General features: G+C 41.7%; 1 protein-coding gene across 12 annotated transcripts in view; it reads left to right on the top strand.

Annotated features, from left to right (window-relative positions):
* The window catches only part of APBB2 (amyloid beta precursor protein binding family B member 2), a 170330-nt gene that overhangs the window by 133578 nt on the left and 15774 nt on the right, over positions 1 to 20978 (top strand). The window contains exon 1 of one of the 12 annotated variants that reach the window (XM_082238131.1): positions 3639 to 3937. The exons of 9 other annotated variants lie outside the window; for them this stretch is intronic. Coding sequence is in view for 1 of the 3 variants with exons in the window: in XM_082238130.1 (XP_082094256.1) it covers positions 4184 to 4197 (14 nt within the window). In the remaining 2 variants the exon portion in view is untranslated. Of the gene's footprint in view, positions 1 to 3638; positions 3938 to 4086; positions 4198 to 13672; positions 14154 to 20978 lie in introns of those variants that run through there. 2 more of the 12 variants (XM_082238130.1, XM_082238132.1) reach the window with 2 other exon arrangements.

The following is a 20978-nucleotide window of genomic DNA, read 5'->3' as shown; positions in this document are numbered from 1 at the left end:
AAGGAAATTCATTACGGAAGAGGACTGTATACATCTAAATAATGCGGTGTCTGTAAAAGAGGTCCAGGACGCTATTAATAAAATGAAGAACGGGAAGTCCCCCGGTCCGGATGGTCTACCGGCAAAATATTATAAAAAAATGATAGATCTATTAGTGCCGGTACTAACGGAGGTAATTAATAATACTCTCCGAGAAGGGAGGATTCCTAGCTCCTGGAAGGAGGCGTATATTACATTAGTCCCTAAGACCGAAAGCGAAAAGACAGATTTAAAAAATTATAGGCCAATCTCATTATTAAATTGCGACTATAAGATCTTCGCAGACATTATGGCAAGCAGACTCAAAAAATTATTAAATAGATATATACATAGAGACCAAGTGGGATTCTTACCGGGTAGACAATTGAGAGACAACGTCCGGCATGTATTAGATATTTTGGAGTTTTTAGAGGCAAGACCAGATGTCCCAGCGGCCCTTATCTTTGTCGATGCAGAAAAAGCTTTTGACTGTGTGTCTTGGGAATTCCTGTTACAAAAACTCGACAAGGTGGGTATAAGAGGCCCCTATCTGAAGGGTATCAGGGCAATCTATAAAGAGCAGCAGGCCAGGTTGATTGTTAATAATAATTTGACTAAGTATTTTCCGATTATGAAAGGTACAAGGCAGGGCTGCCCTTTGTCACCCTTATTGTTTATTTTGGTGTTAGAAACAGTCGCAAATAAAATAAGAACGACCCCGAGCATTAAGGGTATAAGAATTGGAGAGAAAGAGTACAAATTAAAAGCTTACGCAGATGACCTAGTCTTTTTCCTCGAGAACCCATCTGAAACCACCAGTAAGGCGATAGAACTTTTGGAAGAGTATGGCAAATTATCCGGATTCAAGCTAAATAGGGGGAAAACTAAAATACTAACAAAGAACCTTACCGCACAAGAAAGAACACAGTTAGAACAACAGGTGAATATTAAAGTAGTAAATAAGGTGAAATATCTGGGAATTTGGTTGTCCCCAAAGAATATTAATTTGGTTGAGGATAATTACAATAAATTATGGAAGGAAATTAAGAAAGATATGAACATCTGGCGTAGATTGAATCTATCTTGGACCGGGAGGATGGAATCGATTAAGATGTGTATCCTCCCGAGATTGCTATTCCTGTTCCAGAACTTGCCAGTCATAAAAGGCACCACCTGCTTTAAAAATTGGCAAAAGACCCTGACCAAATACATTTGGCAAGAGAAGAAACCCAGGGTGAAACTTAAATATTTGATGGATGCTAGGGAAAGAGGGGGTTTTGGCGTACCGAACCTAAGGCTCTATTATGAGGCGGCATGCCTACTATGGATAAAGGACTGGGCCTCCCTGAAAGATACTGATCTATTAGACCTGGAAGGGTTTGATTTAAGATTTGGGTGGCATGCCTACCTTTGGCAGGGAAAGGACAAGGTCCATAGAGGATTTACTAACCATATAATTAGGGGATCACTCATAGAAGTTTGGAACAGGAAGAAAAATGTGATTGAACAAAATACTCCCTGGTGGCTTTCACCCGTGGATATTATTAAAATAAAGAAACTAAATATGACCGGTAAAAGATGGACTTATGAGGATCTATTAATTAAAACAGAAGAAGGGTGGAAATTAAGAACACAGGATGAATTGAAAGAGAAGATTAAGGATTGGTTCCACCTTCACCAAGTTAGTGCAATATGGAGGGAACATAAGAGAATAGGTATGGGAGAAAATAAATCAAGATACCAAACCGAGATTATGGAGAGTAATAGCAAATTATTGTCTAAGATGTATAGGCAATTGCTGGAAAGTGAAAATAAAGAAGTGTTAATTAAAGAAGTAATGATTAAATGGAACAAAGATCTAGGATATGAGATAGGATATGACAAATGGCAAATATTATGGAAAAAAGGGATGAGATTTACCGTATGTGCTGACTTACGTGAGAATATGTATAAGATGATGTACCGCTGGTATCTGACCCCAGCAAGACTAGGGAGAATGTATAGAACAGCAGATAATACCTGCTGGAGATGTAAAGATAAGGTGGGGACTTTCCTCCATATCTGGTGGACCTGTGAGGAAGTGAAGGGTTTCTGGGGTCAAGTTTATGAGGAGTTAAAGAAAATTTTGAAGTATAACTTTCCCAAGAAGCCTGAAGCGTTCCTCCTAGGGATGATAGGAGAAGAGATAAGAAAGACAGATCAGACTTTCTTCCAATACGCCACCACCGCTGCGAGAATTCTAATAGCAAAGAATTGGAAATCTCCAGAAATACCTACAATGAGAGAATGGCAGGAGAAAGTATATCAATACCTGGAATTGGCGAGACTTACACAATATATTAGGCGAGATAAACCGATAAAAAAGACAGAAGAATGGTCTAAATTTATAAGCTACCTTGAGATTAATTTGAGAATTAATAACTTAACAGTAGATGATGCTTAACTCCTTCGATATATAAAGATAATTGAAAATAACTGCAGATGATAAATGTAGAATATTTAATCCAAAGCTGAGGTTAATGGAAGTCAACTGTATGTAAGGGAATGATTGAAAGTGGTTTACTTTGTGATGTTTGGTTTTTTTTTTTCTTTTCTTTTTTTCTTTTTCTTTCTCTACTTTTTTTGTTATTCCTCTTTTTTAGAAGCATGTGTTTTAATGTGTTATTTGTATTGTATCTTTTTTTACGATACAATCACTTTTGTATGAGAAAGTATACCTGATTGCAATAAAGTTTTTCAATAAAAAAAAAAAAAAAAAGAAATCAAACAAACTGCAGGTATGTACTTTATGCAATCTTAGGTATACCTTTTTGTAACCCAGTTTAAGTATATTCTCTTCTGAAAAGTGAGGTCAAACAATTTGAGTAATTTTTATTTCATAGAATCCTAGAGTAGGAAGGGACCCCAAGACTCATCTACTCCAACCATCTTCAGTGCAGGAATCTTGCCCAATGTTGGGCTCGAATGCACAACCCTGAGATTGAGAGTCTCACGCTCTGCCAACTAAACCTTTCTCCCCTACCTTTTGAGGCAAGCCCTTAACAACAGAAACATTAGCAAAACGTCTGGCATTGGCTCCAGCAACCAAAACAGAGGGCCCGTTGTTGTTTTTCTGCACTATTTTCCATTTACAGTGGTTCCTCGGGTTAAGAACTTAATTCGCTCCAGAAGTCCGTTCTTAACCTGAAATTGTTCTTAACCTGAAGCACCACTTTAGCTAATGGGACCTCCTGCGCCGCTGCCGCCCAATTTCTGTTCTCATCCTGAAGCAAAGTTCTTAACCCAAGGTACTATTTCTGGGTTAGCGGAGTCTGTAACCTGAAGCATCTGTAACCTGAAGCGTCTGTAACCCGAGATACCACTGTATTGTGCAGCAGGTGTACGATTTCTTCTGCACACTTTCTTCTGACATCGGTATCGGAAGCTTGGCAGTTCCGTTTGGCTGCCAAAAGGAGGCTCATCTGTTATAGCATAGATCTGTTAGGGAGGTGATGGGAGGGGCTCAGGGATTCTCATTGCACGGAATATTTAAAAAAAGTACTCAGAAAAACGGGGTGGATGGAAAAGCAAGGCTGAGAGGAGAGCAGCACACCCCCCCTCTCCTTCACAGCTGCATCCAATCACACAGCTGGGCTGACTGAGCAAGGACAGGAAAGAAGGAACGAGGGAGGGCATCCGGCGGAGGAGAGTTGCAGCTGAGAGGGTCCGCTCCAACTTGATGCAAAATGAATGAGCTGCTGCCCCCCCACGGGTATTCAACGCATGTCGCCGAAGCAGGAGCGTGCATATGGCTGAGCTGAGAGAGCACTTTGCCCTGCCGATGCCTGTGCAAATGGGGAATCGGGGAGTGTTGGGGGCTGCCTGTTCAGCCTGACGTGCCAGGCATTAAAAAGCCCTCTCTGCTGCAAGAAGGAATAAGGTAAGGAACTTAAAAAGGGGACCGCTCCCCGCGCACCCCGTCTGATTACTACGGATGCATACAGTATAAGCAAGTAGCCTTTTGTCTTCAGTAGCGCTCGTCTTCTCTGTGCAGATTCAGGGCAGAGATTCTTTAGGTTAAAGATTGAGGGCAGGCAAGCCGCTTCTTAGAGCGATAAGGGCTGGTTGAGCATCTTGCTTTCCAAGAACGACAACTTAATACCAGAATCGCAGCTGTAATGGCCAGATGGGACTTGCACTGTAAGTACAGTTTATTCGCCGTTTCTGCTTTCAGGACATGGCTGTAAACTGACGGACTGTTAGCTGACGGCGAGACTCGTCTGATGTTCAGCTGCTCTTATTGTTCACTATTCAAGTCGCCCAAATGCCTGCCGTTCGTTGGCTGCAATTACTAAGCCCTCTTATATCGACTTGCCTAAATTGGCAGTTTTGTAAGCTCGGATGTAATTTGTTCTCAATCGCAACCGTGCATGTAATGGGGGAGGGGGAGAAAACGCAATGAATTGCCAAGTTCACAATGACTTTCTGGTGATAGTGCAAATGGGCAGCTACTTGTGCTCATGGCAGGTATAATTGTTGGGATGAAACCCATCTTTACCATTAGAGATTTACGGATTATTTTTCATTCACAATCATCTCTTATTTGATAAGCATGTAAGAGAACTTGCTCTTTCAAGAGGTGGAATAACTTTATCGTTCCTTCGATATACATTTCTAATGTATATTTAATGATGAAGATTATCAGCTTTAGTATTTAGATACATATGTATATGCATAGGTAAACAGGGCACCTTCCCTTCGACACGAGAAAGTTCATGATTGAAAGGTTTTTGGATTCATTTTGATCAGTGAGGAATTTCTGCTTTCTTAATCCTTTCTGTATCTGCTGAAGAATGTGTAACTAGGGAGTTTATTGACTTATTAGCTGATGTATGGCTGCTAGGAATCTTTATTAAGCTGTTGGAGAGGGAATGGAAGAGAGGAAAAGCCCATCAATCTTCTGCTTTTCTTTCTAATCACTCAGCACGCTCATTCTTCAACTTGGAGTGTGACATTTGTTGGGGGAAAGCTGTTTGGATTGCCTGTTGTCTCTGCTTATATATTTGTTTTCTGAGCATAAAAGAATATTAAGTGCTGCTGAGTTTTTGTTCTACTGCAATAAAACCCACAGCAAACGGCATATCTTAGAGCAATGGCTTTAATTACGTATTTATAGTTGTTACTTCAACATTAACATAATTTTAACAACTGGGAGAAGATGGGCTTTTTTATTATTCATTCCTGAAGCATTTCTTGGGAGGCGAAATAATAATAAATTATTCACTCTGGAAAGGGAATGTGCTTTCCTTTCCCTAACTTAATCCCTGTGCTGTATTTGTGGAACGTGCACATTGGTGTGAAAAACTGTACATGCAATTTATGGTCAACAATAACCCCCGCTCTAGAACCATTTTAATATTGCAACCAGGCAAGATTTAATGAAAATTGCCAAACGGACGTTTAAAATTTGTAACATAAATTAATGTTTGGGCACAGTGGATATTTCAGTTAGATCTTAAAACCCATTATGGGACTGGTACAGATTATTTTTAATTCCATTAAATTGAATTTTATTCCAGTCCAGGTGTGGTAATAAAATGAAAGCTACAATTTATGTTGGATAAAATGCTGAATATCCTGGGCCATGGTGCTAATTTTAAGTTATTGATAGAGGCAGTGATCCAGATTTACTATACCCATATCATGGGCTGAATAAATTGTCCCATTTTAGTTTTAAAGGCTTGTTCCAGACCTCTTGTGGCTTGTCTTATATGTAAATGAGCCACATAATTTTTTAAAAACGTGTGTGTGTGTGTGTGTGTGTGTGTGTGTGTGTAATTACTGCCTCTCCCATATACTATTGAGATCCTTTTGGGGAAGGTTGTGATATAAATCAGATAGGTAGATGAACTGCTTTGCATTTTTAACATTTGATTGTAAGCTGTTTTCTAGGAGCCCTCAGGACTGAAGAAGTAGTATATAAAATTTTGTATAAATAATTTCAATATATCAGAGCCAAAGGGTCTATGGCATGGGTAGGCAAACTAAGGCCCAGGGGCTGGATCTGGCCCAATCGCCTTCTAAATCCGGCCCGCGGACAGTCCAGGAATCAGTGTGTTTTTACATGAGTAGAATGTGTCCTTTTATTTAAAATGCATCTCTGGGTTATTTGTGGGGCATAGGAATTCGTTCATTTAGATAGATAGATAGATAGATAGATAGATAGATAGATAGATAGATAGATAGATGATAAGATAGTCCGGCCCCCGACAAGGTCTGAGGGACAGTAGACCGGCCCCCTGCTGAAAAAGTTTGCTGACCCCTGGTCTATGGCCTTGACCATCTTCACTGTGGTCAAGACGTAACCCACTGCCTGCAGACCTGATCTGATAAATCTTCAAAAGAGTTGTCACTCTTAAAATACTTGTTTTCAAAAGGCCCTTTTTAAAGACAGAGAGGGCCAGGTTTGGTAATGAGTTGCAATTCAGCAGCTTCTCTTTCCAGTCTATTTCTGAAATTCCTTTGTAGTAAAACAGCTACTTTGAGATCTTGTATAGAATGTCCTGGGAGATTGAAGTGTTCTCCTACTGGTTCCTCTGTTTTGTGATTCTTGATGTCGGATTTATGTCCGTTTATTCTTTGGCGTAATAAACTGTCTCAGGGCAAATCTAAAAAAAAGTAGTATAAACACCAACAATTGGGAAACACTAGCCTGCGAGCACTTCAGCTGGAGAACACCTTTACCAAAGGTGTCATGGGCTTGAACTCGGGACTCAAGGGAGAAACGTGCTAGGAGGAAGGCACGCTTGGCAAATCCACACTGTGATCAACTCCCACCAAGAAACCAATGTCCTCACTGTAGAAGGACATGTGGATCCAGAATTGGCCTCCACAGTCACTTATGGACTCATTGTTAAAACCATGTTTATGGAAGACAATCTTACTCAGCTATAAGTGATCACCAAAGATAGTTCCTGGTGTGTGTGTGTGTGTGTGAGAGAGAGAGAGAGAGAGAGAGAGTGTAAAATCCAGTCTGAGGAAAAATATAGCCAGATAAGGAAGTCTCTGAGCTTAGTCTGAAACGCAGTTATTAGTGTCTTTTTAGGAATATACAGGCAAGAGAAAAACTGGCAAGCTGAATTGGGAACAGGAGAAGTAGCGTTAGTAGGGAAAACTCTACTTGGGTCTCAGTTCAATAAGAAAGCGTTAGAACTTCTGGAAAGAAAAGGATCCCAAACCAGTTAGGAAGGGGTGTGGCGAACCCCTGGTCTGTTATAATACTAGAGAAGGTTCAGGAGTGTGATTTATAGAAGGCAGGGAAACCGACAGAAAATACCACCTTGTTTAAGAACCCAAGTATTAAGACTTAAATATCTTCGCAGAAGCTTATGCAAAGCTTGGCCTATCGCTCACAATCCCAAAAACCAAAGTGCTGCACCAACAAGCACAAAACAACCCCTCTGCAGCACAACAAATCCAACTCAATGGTGTAACGTTGGAAAATGTCTGTTACTTCTCCTACCTGGGCAGTTATCTTTCCACAAGGGCCGACATTGATGCCGAAATCCAGCATCACCTGAGCTCTGCGAGTGCGGCTTTCTCCCAATTGAAGCGCAGAGTGTTTGAGAACCGGGAAATTTGCAGGGAAACCAAAATGCTTGTTTACAAAGCTATTGTAAACTTACTGTACCCTTGCAAAACATGGACCACTTCTAAACGCCATCTCCAACTCCTCAAAAGATTCCATCAACGGTGTCTCCGAAAATTTGTACACATCACTTGGGAAGACAGGCAAACTAATACCAGTGTACTGGCAGAAGCAAAGGTCACCAGTGTTGAAGCAATGATTCTTCAACATCAACTTTGTTGGACTGGTCATGTTGTGCGGGTGCCTGATTATTGTCTTCCAAAGCAACTACTCTATTCTCAACTTAAAAATGGCAAGTGTAATGCTGGCGGTCAACAAAAGAAGGTTAAAGACTCTCAAGGCAAATCTTTAAAAAATGTAGTATAATCGCTGACAATTGGGAAACACTGGCCTGCAAGCCCTCCAGTTGGTGAACTGTCTTTACCAAAGGTGTCATGGGCTTTGAAGACACTCAAACTCAGGACGAAATGGAGAAACATGCTAAGAGGAAGGCACGTTGGGCAAACCCTCACCATGATCAACTTCCGCCCGGAAACCTATGTCCTCACTGTGAAGGCTGTGTGGATCCAGAACTGGCCTCCACAGTCACTTACAGACTCACTGTTAAGATTGTGTTCATGGAAGACAAACTTGCTCGGATTGATCGCCAAAGAAGAAGATTAAGACCTAAGCTATAGCACCAAATCCTACTGAACTCATTAAGACTATACAATTAGCTTAAGAAACTGAAGTGAAAAGAAGCTGTGTGTTTACCACCTTGTTTAGAAGCTTGTAACATCCACAATTTTTTGAGAGACATCTCTTGCAACATCTTCTCTTTTATCAATTTTGTTCTTAAAATAAATCATTTTTCTGTTTAACTTCTCTATGTCTCCAATTGCCAGAGCTTTTTCTTTAAACAAACAAAAAGCCAATAGTTAAGGTTTGCCTCAAATGGTTTTGGTTGCCGTGCTTAGCATTCCTGTATCCTGTGTCTCTTTCCGTGATTCATCATGAAATATCACATACAAAGTTACGAAACATGTTCACACATAACAAATTATATCCAGGCTCTTGTAACCAATACCCCTTTTCTGATCTTCTTGGCTGCAAATTCAGATACAAAATTACAGAAGAAATTTCTCTCAAAAGATCCCATTCTGTAGAGAGAACAGATAGTGAGGACTGCCTTGACGGAAGCGTTGTTGACCGTAATTTAATAAGGGATTGTTGTTGGGGTTGGCATACTTGAAGAAGGCGCGAAACCATGGCAACATTAGGAAATGATTCAGCCAGTTCCTTATTGTACATTGCAGTGGTACCTCGGTTTACGAACTTAATTCGTACCAGAAGCCCGTTCTTAAACCGAAACTGTTCTTAAACTGAGGCGCGCTTTCCCTAATGAGGCCTCCCGCCGCCAGTGCCCTTCCACCATTCAGATTCCATTCTTAGACCAAGGTAAAGTTCGCAAACCGGGACACTACTTCCGGTTTTGCGGAGTTCATAAACCGAATAGTTCGTAAACAGGGCTGTTCTTAAACCGAGGTACCGCTGTATTTTGATTTGGAACGATCTCTCTCTGGCAACTTATCTGGCCTGCGGCCTTGACTCTTTCCAGGAAAAGCAAAGGGACCACTTGCTACTCTTGTTGATGAATTGTGTGGATTGTCTCATGCACAATAGCTCCAGGTGCCCCTTATTTATTAAACATTGATTTAAGGATTCTTCAGACCAGCCACACAACTCTGGTCCCATTAAGCGGAAAGGGGGAACCCCACTTGTGGAAATTTCCGTCGGCTCCAGTCAACATGGGGAGTCGTGAGTGCTGGTGGCAGTTGTAACCTAGCAAAATCTGGGCCAGAGATTTCCCAACATTCCTTTAGATAATCATTACTGATGAAAATATGAAAGCCATAATATTATCCCTACCAGGGTCCTTTAAATAGCCATGGATTCTGTAGACACCCACAGCAACACCAGCTGTTTCCATTTCAGATCTAGTAGCTTGATATTTTGATGCAAGAAACAGTTGCTGGCCCTACAGGGGCTTGTTCATTTTGGGGCTAAAAACAGCTTAGATGCATTTCCCACAGTGCGCTCAGTATTTTTTCCACAGTCTTGAAAAAGCCATGGTTCATTTACGATTAAGGCAGAGTTGAAAGCCCCACTTTTTGCCTTCTATAAAATATACGATTTGACTTTAGCCTTGAGGGGAATTTCTTGAAAAACACAGACATTCAGCCAAGCCTGCATCACCCAGCTGTGAAAGTATGCCAGCTGAATGGGTTTCTATCTTGTGTGGAATTAATTATTAAGTTGCAAGAAGTCCACGACACCACATAGAGAAATAGGATTAATTTCCAAACTGTAACATCCCCAGCAGTTACAAAACAGCTTTTCAACCCTGATCCAGAGCATATTTACTCATAAAGTAAGTCTTAATGAGTTCAGTAGGATTTGCTTTTGATTTCAATCAATGGCTGCAACCCTGTGTACACTGATGTGGCAGTTAACTCCATTGAACGCAGTGGCATTTGCCTCTGAGTAAGCATATTTAAGGTTGCACTGTTAGAGACTCAGGCATCATTGGGGAAGCTCTGCTGTTTTCTGAGCATCTCTGTTGTTTTGTTTACGGCTTGAATGCGAGATAGATGGATGGATAGATAGATACCGTATTTTTCGCTTCATAAGGCACACCTGACCATAAGGTGCACCTACTTTTTTGGGGGGGGGAATTCAAGGGGGGGGGAATTATTTAAAGGGAGCGCTGAGCAGAGCCTGTATGCATCCCAGGCTCTGCTAAGCACTCCCTTTCATGAGCCACGTGGAGCATGTGTGTGGCTCTTTAAAGGGAGCGCGGCTCTTGGGGGCTTTTGCGGGAGGTGGGGGAAGTGAGAGAGCTTCGCTCTGTCCCTTCTCCCACCTCCCGCAAAAGCCAGGGATAGCCGCGCGAAGCCTCCACTGGGCAACGGGATGAAGGCTCCCCGCTGCCCTGCAGAGGCTTCACGGGCTACCCCAGAGCTGCTCAGGAGCTTGTCAGGGCTGGCGGGGGAAGCCCGGGTTCCCCCCCAGCCCCAAATAGCAGCTTGGGGAGCAGCGGACAGGCTGCACACAGCCTTCCTGCTGCTTGTGGGGCTGGCAGGGGAAGCCCGGGTTTCCCCCAGCCCCAGGGACCACACATTTGCTCCATAAGACGCACAGACATTTCCCCTTAGATTTTAAGAGGGAAAAAGTGCGTCTTATGGAGTGGGGAAAAATGGTAGATGAGAATACTGAAATTCTCTTGGATCAGGAGAAATATTGGGAGGGATTTGGAGAGCAAGTGTTTTGTTTTTTTTTCATTTTCTTTCCCCGTTGCCTTTCTCTAAATACATATATGGACCATGAACGTGCCTTCAGCAGCAGCTGGTAGAAACAGACAAGCTGCATCATTGGAGCTGATGACATTAGCATGGCTACGTTGATTTCAGGCAAGGAGCAAATGGAAACAGGAGGTGTGGTCATAGGGAGCACACAAGGAAATGCTGTCAAACATGTAAAGAGCTGCCCACAGAACTGCGCCACCATAATGTGCTTCACTACATTGACTGTTGGGCAATGTGCGTTTTTACGGTGGTTTTCCCCCTTATCAGAGGATCTGAAGAATCTGGATTCGGTTCCGAAAAGGTGTTGGCTGGCATTTAGATAAGGATGCTAGGGGCACGTGTGGCATCAAATCCACATTAATCTTTTGTATGGACCAAGCCCTTGCCTTCCATTTATAAAATAGTCTGTTGCCCTATTTTTTCAGGACGGATGTACTTTTAAGAATGCATCACCCTACCAGTGTCACAAGTATTTACATTATCTATATATAGATTACGTGGAAAAATATTATTAAGAAAATAATCGTAACAGGCTGACAATACTCAGCAGTAGAGGTTACAATGTGGGATGGTGTAAGGTAATGAAAACAACATAGTAGAGAAAGAAAACACAAATGAAAAGATAGCAGATAGGAAACCAGAGAAAGAGTGGAAGGGGAGTAAATGTTAAGATTTGTAAGAGTCAAATCAGTCGGAGGAATAAGTTATATTACCATTAATTTTTTTTTTTGTGTGTGTGTGTGTGTGTGTGTCTGTCTGTCTGTCTTATATTTATGTTATTCTTCTTTCTTATATCCTGTGTATGAGCGCCACAACCCTATAGTCGCCTTTGACTGGACTTAACCGTCCAGGAATCCTTTTTTACCTTTTACCTTATGCATTGCTAATATGATAAAACAGTAAAGCAATTGAAATTATTTTTTAAAAAAGAATTTGTATGTTATTGATTATTAAAGAAAAGTCAGCCTGCAAGACTTTTTTCAGCAGTCTGTTAATAATTTGAGATCTTGACTATTGGAAAGACAGCAGAAAGCAATAGGTTCATGTTTGCACAAGGGTTCCAGTGCAAACTACGGTTAAAACATATGCAGTTGGTCAGCCAGTCACTATAAGCAGTGGAGCAGAGTTTGCAGTAATGGAATATTCTCTTTTGGAGAAATGGTGAGGCCCAGCCTTTCTCAACTTGCTTCCCTCCAGATGTTTTGGACTGCAGGCTGGGGCTGATGGAGAAGGCTGAACTAGATCTAAATCATGGATCTAATTTATGTCTGGATCTAAATTATGTCATGGAATATTTGCCAGGTGACAAAAAGAAGGGTGTCGTCGCATGCTATTTATGGCAGATACTTCAAATTCTTTACATGTCTGACTGTTCTTGGCTTGGGTACTGATAGAACTGGAGTGAAGTGACCAAAGGTTCAGAGGAAGAAATAACCATTGTGATTATAGAAGGGAGTTTCATACAGTATTGCAGAGACATAAGTTTGTAGTTGTGCTCTTTGATTCTCTTTTCTTGTCCATATGCTTTTGTGCTGTATATCATTAACTCGCTCGTTTCCTTTCTACTCTTGTGTTTTGCACATTTGACATGTTCTGGAAATAAGCGGTGGCTTATAGCTAATGCAAATAAATAATATTTGTTTATTTATGATTCACCCTTCCTCAGAAGTGCCCGTGGTGATGATGCACATGTAATGTTGGAAGTGCCAGCAGAAGGACTCTTCTAAAGGTTAATTAGCCACTACAGGGAAGATCCATCTGTGGTTTCGAGTGTCCGTAGGGATTTAGCATGAAAAGAATATTGCAGCATCCCCCCCCCCCCCGATTCTTTAAGCAGTGCAAGCGAAGGGTGTGTAAAATAGCCACAGCGACTTTCGCAGCAGCGGCAACATTTTTTTATTTTTATGCCGCCTTTCCATATTAAGCCATGCTCAAGGTGGCTTAAGTAGGAGATGTTAAGTCAACTCCCCCCCCCCCCCGCTAAATTTATTCTTCAAATCTATAACTGGAAACAGTTGATGTGGCATTATCTTTCAGACATCTGCCTCTCTACCTTCCTAACTATCAAACAATGAAATTAAGTTACCCGCGTGTGAAATGCTACCAAGAGCCTGAAGCAATACTTCTGCAAATAGTGAACTCCATGCACTCAGTAATATCTCATCCAGTTTTGATTTAAATTCCATTATGTTTGCCGTCTTAAACACTAGGGTGTTTGTTTTTTTAATGCTGTGTGAGCCTGAATTTCCATATCCACATGTAACATTGAGCCAAGAAACTTGGCTTGGTAGACCATAATATGTATGGGATGTGTGCTGGTGGACTTTACGGCTTTACTCCCTCCCCTTAGAGCAAAACAAACTGCAATCCTGGGTTGAGCCCGTAACATAAAGCTATCTGCTTCCTGGTTTATTTAGGCTATTACTGAGCTTGTGGCAAAAGCAGGATTTGAACCTGCTGAAACTGTTAGCTACTGCACTTCACTACATTTAACTTAAATTTATTTTTCTTCTTCACTGGCTATAACAGCTAATACAACTTCCCTTGCATTTTTTTTCTTTTTAAATAATCCCAAATGTCCATAAAGGTTACATCTTCTTCTTTTTTACATCTTTTTTTTTTAAGCCCAGCCATTCTATTTCATCATCCAAAGCCAAAGCAAAAAACAAAGAAATGGAAATAACAAAAAATGGGTGAGAATTTTGAAAAAGCATAGGATGCTCAAAATGCTGAAACAGCCTTTGTGCAGTAGCGTTAACGCCATGATTTCCTTGATGCTGTCTCTTTAAATGCAATCTTCTTCTGCAAGCGCAAGGATTGTTGTGGCTGGCTTTCCGTAGACACTTCTGCCAACTGCTTCCCTTATTTGTGTGTGATATTTTAAGCCTATCCTCCACAGCTGATATTTCTGGGCTGCTGGCCTTCTAAATTCAACTGATACCTGTTGGCCTCAATTGTATGTTTCCAAAAATACTTTACAGACTCGGTCATAAAAAAAGAATTTATCCTAGAATAATGGGTGGGTGGCAGCAGAATAGATTCAGTGCACCTTTGTAAAGAAAACCAGGCAATGAGCATCGAGTGACTGGGGCTGTCTGTGTGAATGTTTTCTAACTCTCTCTTTCTGCTCTGTTTTTCCATGCTTTTCCGGGATTCAGAGAGAGGTAAATTGTTTTTCTCTATTCTGTTTTCTTCCTGTCTTTCATCACCAGCATTAGCTGTTGTTGCCTTGCAAATCCATACTTCTGAAGCAAATGTGTTTCTTGCCTTTAGAACCGTAATCAAGTAAGTTCCCCTTTTGCCTTATCAAATGGCAGTTCTCCAACCCCTTTAGATAGATGCATTTTAGAAGCCAACTCAAATGTTATCCAAAAGAAAAATATTAAAACACCCATCTCCAAGGTGGGGGGAAGGATTTTCCATTCAATCTGGTTTTGTTTGCATGATCCTAGATAGTCAGTCCCAATGCTGAATCTAGCTGTATCTAACAGAAATATATTTTTAAAAACCCATTAAATTATACTCCTAGGCTGTAGACCTGGGAAGAACATAGGTGCCTGCCTCGCTCCTGATAAACAGGTATTCTTCCAGCAAGCCTGAGTTCCTGATCTGTTTCTAGAAGGAATGTTTAGGCTCCCTCAGATATCTCATGCTCCTTTAAAAAAAAAGAAATACGTTTCTGGGTTGGGGCTTAAAACAAGGATTGCCCTCCTAAAACTTGCCTGCTATGCCTCAGAAGGGTCATTCAACATTTCTTTGGAAATCTGACTTTATCATTTCCTTTATAACCTTGCAGACTGCTGGAAATGAGCAAAACTTTGCAATTTGTGAACATTCAAGTCATTTCCACATATTACCTTTTTCCCCCGGACACAAAGATTAAACTTATAATCAAGAGACAGAGAAGTAGCATGAGATACAATGAGAGCAAAAGAAATGTTAAATTTGCCACAGTGTATGTATCACAAACCCTGTTGCTTGTCTTTTTCCATTATTCTTAAAAGGCTACAGATTTGCATTAGGAAAGGATAGAGAGTTTGGACAAGTGGGAACTGCAACAAAATGTTGCAGCATGGAGCCTGTGTGTTCAAAATACTCCATTCCCTTCCTCCTCCTACCTGTTTTCTATTTCCTGCTGATACCTCCCTCTTATGCCTGGATGGTCTTTTGCAAACCTGCTGTTAGCACTGCATAGAAATAGTGATGCTTTTATACCATGCTTATTGAATTTAGGTAAATATCTTTTTGCTAGTTTATTCAGTCTGTGAAGGGGTGGTGGCCTGGCTAGGCCTAAATGGCCTCTCTGATCCCTTTCGTCTCTGCAGTCCACCTTTCAATTATTCTAAATTTCCAGAGCCCATTGTATGTGTTACAGGACTGGTCAGAAGGATTATTCAAGAGAAGTCTGAGGTTGTATTCTTCACAGAGCTCAGTACTTTTGAAAGTCACTGGCTTTGATAGCATCAGGGAGTTCTTCTCTTCAAGGCTAAAGCTCTGTGAGCCACAACAGTACAATCTTCTTACAATGCCCTGGAGGGAGCAATGCCAGGGGATAAGATAGCGGTTTTCCTGAGTATTTATATTTCATGGACTTTATGGAAGAACTGAAAATCCACTGTTTTGCTTAAGGTGGAAAAGAATGGTAGCGCTGAAATTCTGAAAGACAGATCAGCAAGCCGAGATCTGACAGAATTCCACAAGGCAATGGATAATTCAGGCTGAAGGCTAACGTTTGATAGGAAGACATTGTTCTCTGTGTGGTTTGTTTTAATCTGCACCAGAACATTGACTGTCCAGGGCATGCTTACTTGAGTGTCAACTTTTGCAGAATCAAACTTAACGCACAAAATAGTTAATTAGCTTTTATTTAACCATGAATTACAACTCAACTGGTGTGCTGATGAGGTTAGAGAAATAGCATACAGAAATGGTGTAAAAAGATAAGCGGTGAAATGAGTGAAATTGCCGCTTGTTGGAATATGTCGGCTGTGTGTGTTGCGCTCTTGAGGGCATCTAATTTTCCTCAGATCAAGCAAGTTTCTCATGAGAGGACGGAAGCGCCTGTGTGGCCAACATGGAAACTAGTGTATGTCCATGAATTAATGACCCAACTTACAAGGGACAGGGCCCTTCGCACCTCTCAAAACACAGTTGCCTGACAATTCAGGGTTTCTCTATGCAGCATTTACTTCCACAATATAAGTTCTTAGTGTGGCCAGCATCTCTGAACCAAACCCACCAACCCTGTTGCTGATGAAAAGTAGGAGGGCCCTGGAGAAAATGAGCCCCTCGCTGAATAACTACAGGGTGGGTACTTATGTTGCCAATCTCACAGGTCAGGTACTAGGACCAACTGTGGGTTTGGGTTTTTTTTAAGTGTCTAATACAGCGGTACCTTGGTTCTCAAACTTAACCCGTTTTGGAAGTCTGTTCCAAAACCAAACCGTTCCAAATCCAAGGCGCACTTTCCCGTAGAAAGGAATGCAAAATGGATTAATCCGTTCCAGACATTTAAAAGCAACTCCTAAAACAGCAATTTAACATGCATTTTACTATTTAACAAGACCGTCAATCCATAAAGTGAAAGCAATAAAACAATGTACTGCAGTCGCACAATCAATCAATCAGTAGCTGAACTGGGTTCCATACAGTCACAAAAACAAAAAAACAAAAACGCAAAATAAATAGCAAAAACGGACAGACCTCAGCATAACACTCAAAACGGAAGCGTAACACTCAAAACGGAGCACGTTTGGCGTCTGCAAAAAGTTCGCAAACCCGGAACACTTACTTCCGGGTTTGCAGTGTTTGGGTTCCAAGTTTCGTGGTAGTTAATTCGTGCACTATATACTTACCTTGTCTGAATCCACTCTGAAGCTCATCGGCCACTCCAAGAATAACCTTTAAATGTACACATCATTTTTCTTTGGAGTGTACCGGTAGACAGAAAAATGTTTGACGGGAAGAATTCTTAGCACGGTTAGCTTATTGTCGTTGGTTATAAATGAATTCTGCAAGCAAATGGATTTGTGACATGTTAATGCTAAACAACAATCGACAACAAAGAATAATGAAAAAGAAGAGTGGGACTGAATCTCCAAAGGCAATTTAAACGCCACATGTGAAAACAGTCATTGTTTGCAAGACAGTGGATCAATTGAGAACGCAGGAGCAGGGAATGGGGGCACCCTTGGGAAGCTTCCTATGTGCAATGTTTTAAAGGCTTATAAAAGTGGGACTTTTTGCTACAACCCTAAGCATGAATTTGTGGCTACAGCCCCTTCATTTTCCTAATAATAGAAATTCTTCCAGGCTGCATTTAATCGGGATGTCTCAAGGGGCATTAGTATAATGACTAGCCTCATTCATACCAGGCAGTGGTCACATAAATTCTGTTTTATGTCGCTACATAACCATCATTGCATGGTTAAATGATGCTTAACTGGGTGTTAAATAAGCACGGCCATCCAATTAGTCCCAAAGAATAATCATTTAAAGGAATTAAAGTAAAATAATGGAGTATCTCTCCCCTCCCCCCATATTTGTTCTATTTCATCATTTTTCTTTCAGTTGAAGAGGTTATTTTTCTCCCCTGGCCACCTTGTTCTGTAATAAGCTGACCAGAGTACCTTAAATTAAAAGGATTATTTTGTGCTTGGGCTAATCAACAAAGCCGCAGCCTTGCATACCATAACATGTAATTGATTCTCTCCCCTCTAGCCCTGCCAAGAAATCTCCCTTGTTTTCCAGATTTGGTTCAGAATAACAGCTCAGTCTAGTTTTAGCTGATAATTGCCGTTACTACCAGGCAGAGTGTATGCATAAAGAATTAATATTTTGGTGAACGGCTGTTTCTGCATAAAACAGTACGTGGCAGGTGTTGGAAAACTATGCTCAGGGGCCTCGTTTGGCAACCGTTTTTAACAGGGGGCATATTTTGCATTGAGCAATGTTGAGAGAGCAGCCACATTGACTCCACCTGTTAACTTGTTCCTGAACCAGGCGAAACAAATAGACAATGGTTTCCTCTAAAGAGCAGAATAGGTTCCCTCAGTCACAGCTGTGTCCCTTTTGTCCGGACTCCGAAGCTCCTTCATGTGGTGCTTAGTTGCCTATCTAGCTGCTGAGGGTGCAATAACTGCATCCTCTCTCTTTCCGGGCACTCCTAGTTGCGATTTAAAGAAATGAAGAAGGCGGAAGGCTCACCAAATTCGACCCACAAACCCAAAGGGCAACTACCTCCCAGCTAGAGGGAAAATCAATGGGCCTGACTTAGGAAGAGCGTAACCAGCAAAAAGGGATCATAAGAAAAGCGAAGCGAGGCTCTACCATGTAGCCTTGGGGCTGGTCTGAGATTACAATTTGAAGCAAACAAAAGTAGTTGTACAGGAATGTAAGTTATAAGCAGCATGGCTTATAACTTTTGTCACACTTGCAGCGCCTTTTGTTTCCTCTGTGGCCTCCTCTCAGCGCAGAACCGCATCCTTCTGTCCTGTGCCCTTTAGCAGATCTTGCCGAGCTCACTTCAGCCATTGCATTTCTCTCCTCAGCCTCTACACAGTGAACAACCCCCAACCCCAATACAGTGGTACCTTGGTTTACAAACTTAATCCGTTCTGGAATCCATTCTTAAACTAAGGCATTCTTAAACCAAGGTGTGTTTTCCCAGAGCAGTGGGGGACTCAATTTACAAATGAAACACACTCAACAGGAAGCGAAACATGTTCTTATTCCAAGGCAAAGTTCGCAAACCAAAACAGCTACTTTCGGGTTTGCAGTGTTCTTAATCCAAGTTGTTCATAAACCAAGGTACCAATGTAATAACTTTGGCACATTAGGCCAGGGTTTACCTAGTCTTAACATACTATCTCTGATAAGCTTACAAGCTGGGTATGAAGGTCATAGAATCATAGAATCATAGAGTTGGAAGAGACCACAAGGGCCATCGAGTCCAACCCCCTGCCAAGCAGGAAACACCATCAGAGCACTCCTGACATATGGTTGTCAAGCCTCTGCTTAAAGACCTCCAAAGTAGGAGACTCCACCACACTCCTTGGCAGCAAATTCCACTGTCGAACAGCTCTTACTGTCAGGAAGTTCTTCCTAATGTTTAGGTGGAATCTTCTTTCTTGTAGTTTGGATCCATTGCTCCGTGTCCGCTTCTCTGGAGCAGCAGAAAACAACCTTTCTCCCTCCTCTATGTGACATCCTTTTATATATTTGAACATGGCTATCATATCACCCCTTAACCTCCTCTTCTCCAGGCTAAACATGCCCAGCTCCCTTAGCCGTTCCTCATAAGGCATCGTTTCCAGGCCCTTGACCATTTTGGTTGCCCTCCTCTGGACACGTTCCAGTTTGTCAGTGTCCTTCTTGAATTGTGGTGCCCAGAACTGGACACAGTACTCCAGGTGTGGTCTGACCAGAGCAGAATACAGTGGCACTATTACTTCCCTTGATCTAGATGCTATACTCCTATTGATGCAGCCCAGAATTGCATTGGCTTTTTTAGCTGCCGCGTCACACTGTTGGCTCATGTCAAGTTTGTGGTCAACCAAGACTCCTAGATCCTTTTCACATGTACTGCTCTCAAGCCAGGTGTCCCCCATCTTGTATTTGTGCCTCTCAATTTTTTTGCCCAAGTGCAATACTTTACATTTCTCCCTGTTAAAATTCATCTTGTTTGTTTTTGCCCAGTTCTCTAATCTGTCAAGGTCGTTTTGAAGTGTGATCCTGTCCTCTGGGGTGTTAGCCACCCCTCCCAGTTTGGTGTCATCTGCAAATTTGATCAGGATGCCCTTGAGTCCATCATCCAAGTCGTTGATAAAGATGTTGAATAAGACCGGGCCCAAGACAGAACCCTGTGGCACCCCACTAGTCACTCTTCTCCAGGATGAAGAGGAACCATTGATGAGCACCCTTTGGGTTCGGTCAGTCAGCCAGTTACAAATCCACTGAGTGGTAGCATAGTCAAGACCGCATTTTACCAGCTTCTTTACAAGAATATCATGGGGCACCTTGTCAAATGCCTTGCTGAAATCAAGGTAGGCTACATCCACTGCGTTCCCTTCATCTACCAGGCTTGTAATTCTGTCAAAAAACGAGATCAGGTTAGTCTGACATGACTTATTTTTCAGAAATCCATGCTGACTATTGGTGATCACAGCATTCCTTTCTAGGTGCTCACAGACTGTTTGCTTAATGATCTGCTCCAGAATCTTCCCTGCTATTGATGTCAGACTGACTGGGCGGTAATTATTTGGGTCCTCTCTTTTCCCCTTTTTGAAAATAGGGACAACATTTGCCCTCCTCCAGTCTGCCGGGACTTCGCCTGTTCTCCAGGAATTCTCAAAGATGACTGCCAGTGGTTCTGAGATCACATCTGCCAGTTCTTTTAATACTCTTGGATGCAGTTCATCTGGCCCTGGAGACTTGAATACATCTAAACTAGCCAAATATTCTTGTACTATCTCCTTAGTTATTCTGGGCTGTGTTTCCTTTGCTGAATCATTTGCTCCAAATTCTTCAGGTCGGGCATTGTTTTCTTTATCGGAGAAGACTGAGGCAAAGAAGGCATTGAGGAGTTCAGCCCTTTCTGTGTCCCCTGTTTGCATTTCACCATCTTCTCCTCTGAGTGACCCCACTGTTTCTTTGTTCTTTGTTCCTTTTGCTACGAACATACCCATAAAAGCCTTTTTTGTTGCTTTTAACCTCTCTAGCAAGCCTGAGTTCATTCTGTGCTTTAGCTTTTCTGACTTTGTGTCTACACGTGCTGGCTATTTGTTTGAATTCCTCTTTGGTGGTTTCCCCCCTTTTCCATTTTTTGTACACATCCTTTTTTAATCTTAATTCAGTTAAAAGTTCTTTAGATAGCCACCCTGGTTTCTTTAGGCACCTTCCATGTTTCCGTCTCATTGGTATTGCCTGACGTTGTGCTTTTACTATCTCCCTCTTAACAAACTCCCAGCCATCATGAACTCCCTTTCCTT

This window comes from Podarcis vaucheri (assembly GCF_965113315.1).
Source record: "Podarcis vaucheri genome assembly, chromosome: 9".
In the NCBI taxonomy this organism is placed as follows: domain Eukaryota; kingdom Metazoa; phylum Chordata; class Lepidosauria; order Squamata; family Lacertidae; genus Podarcis; species Podarcis vaucheri.
The sequence above is the reverse complement of the archived record's forward strand: the minus strand, read 5'-3'. Positions and strand labels throughout refer to the sequence as shown.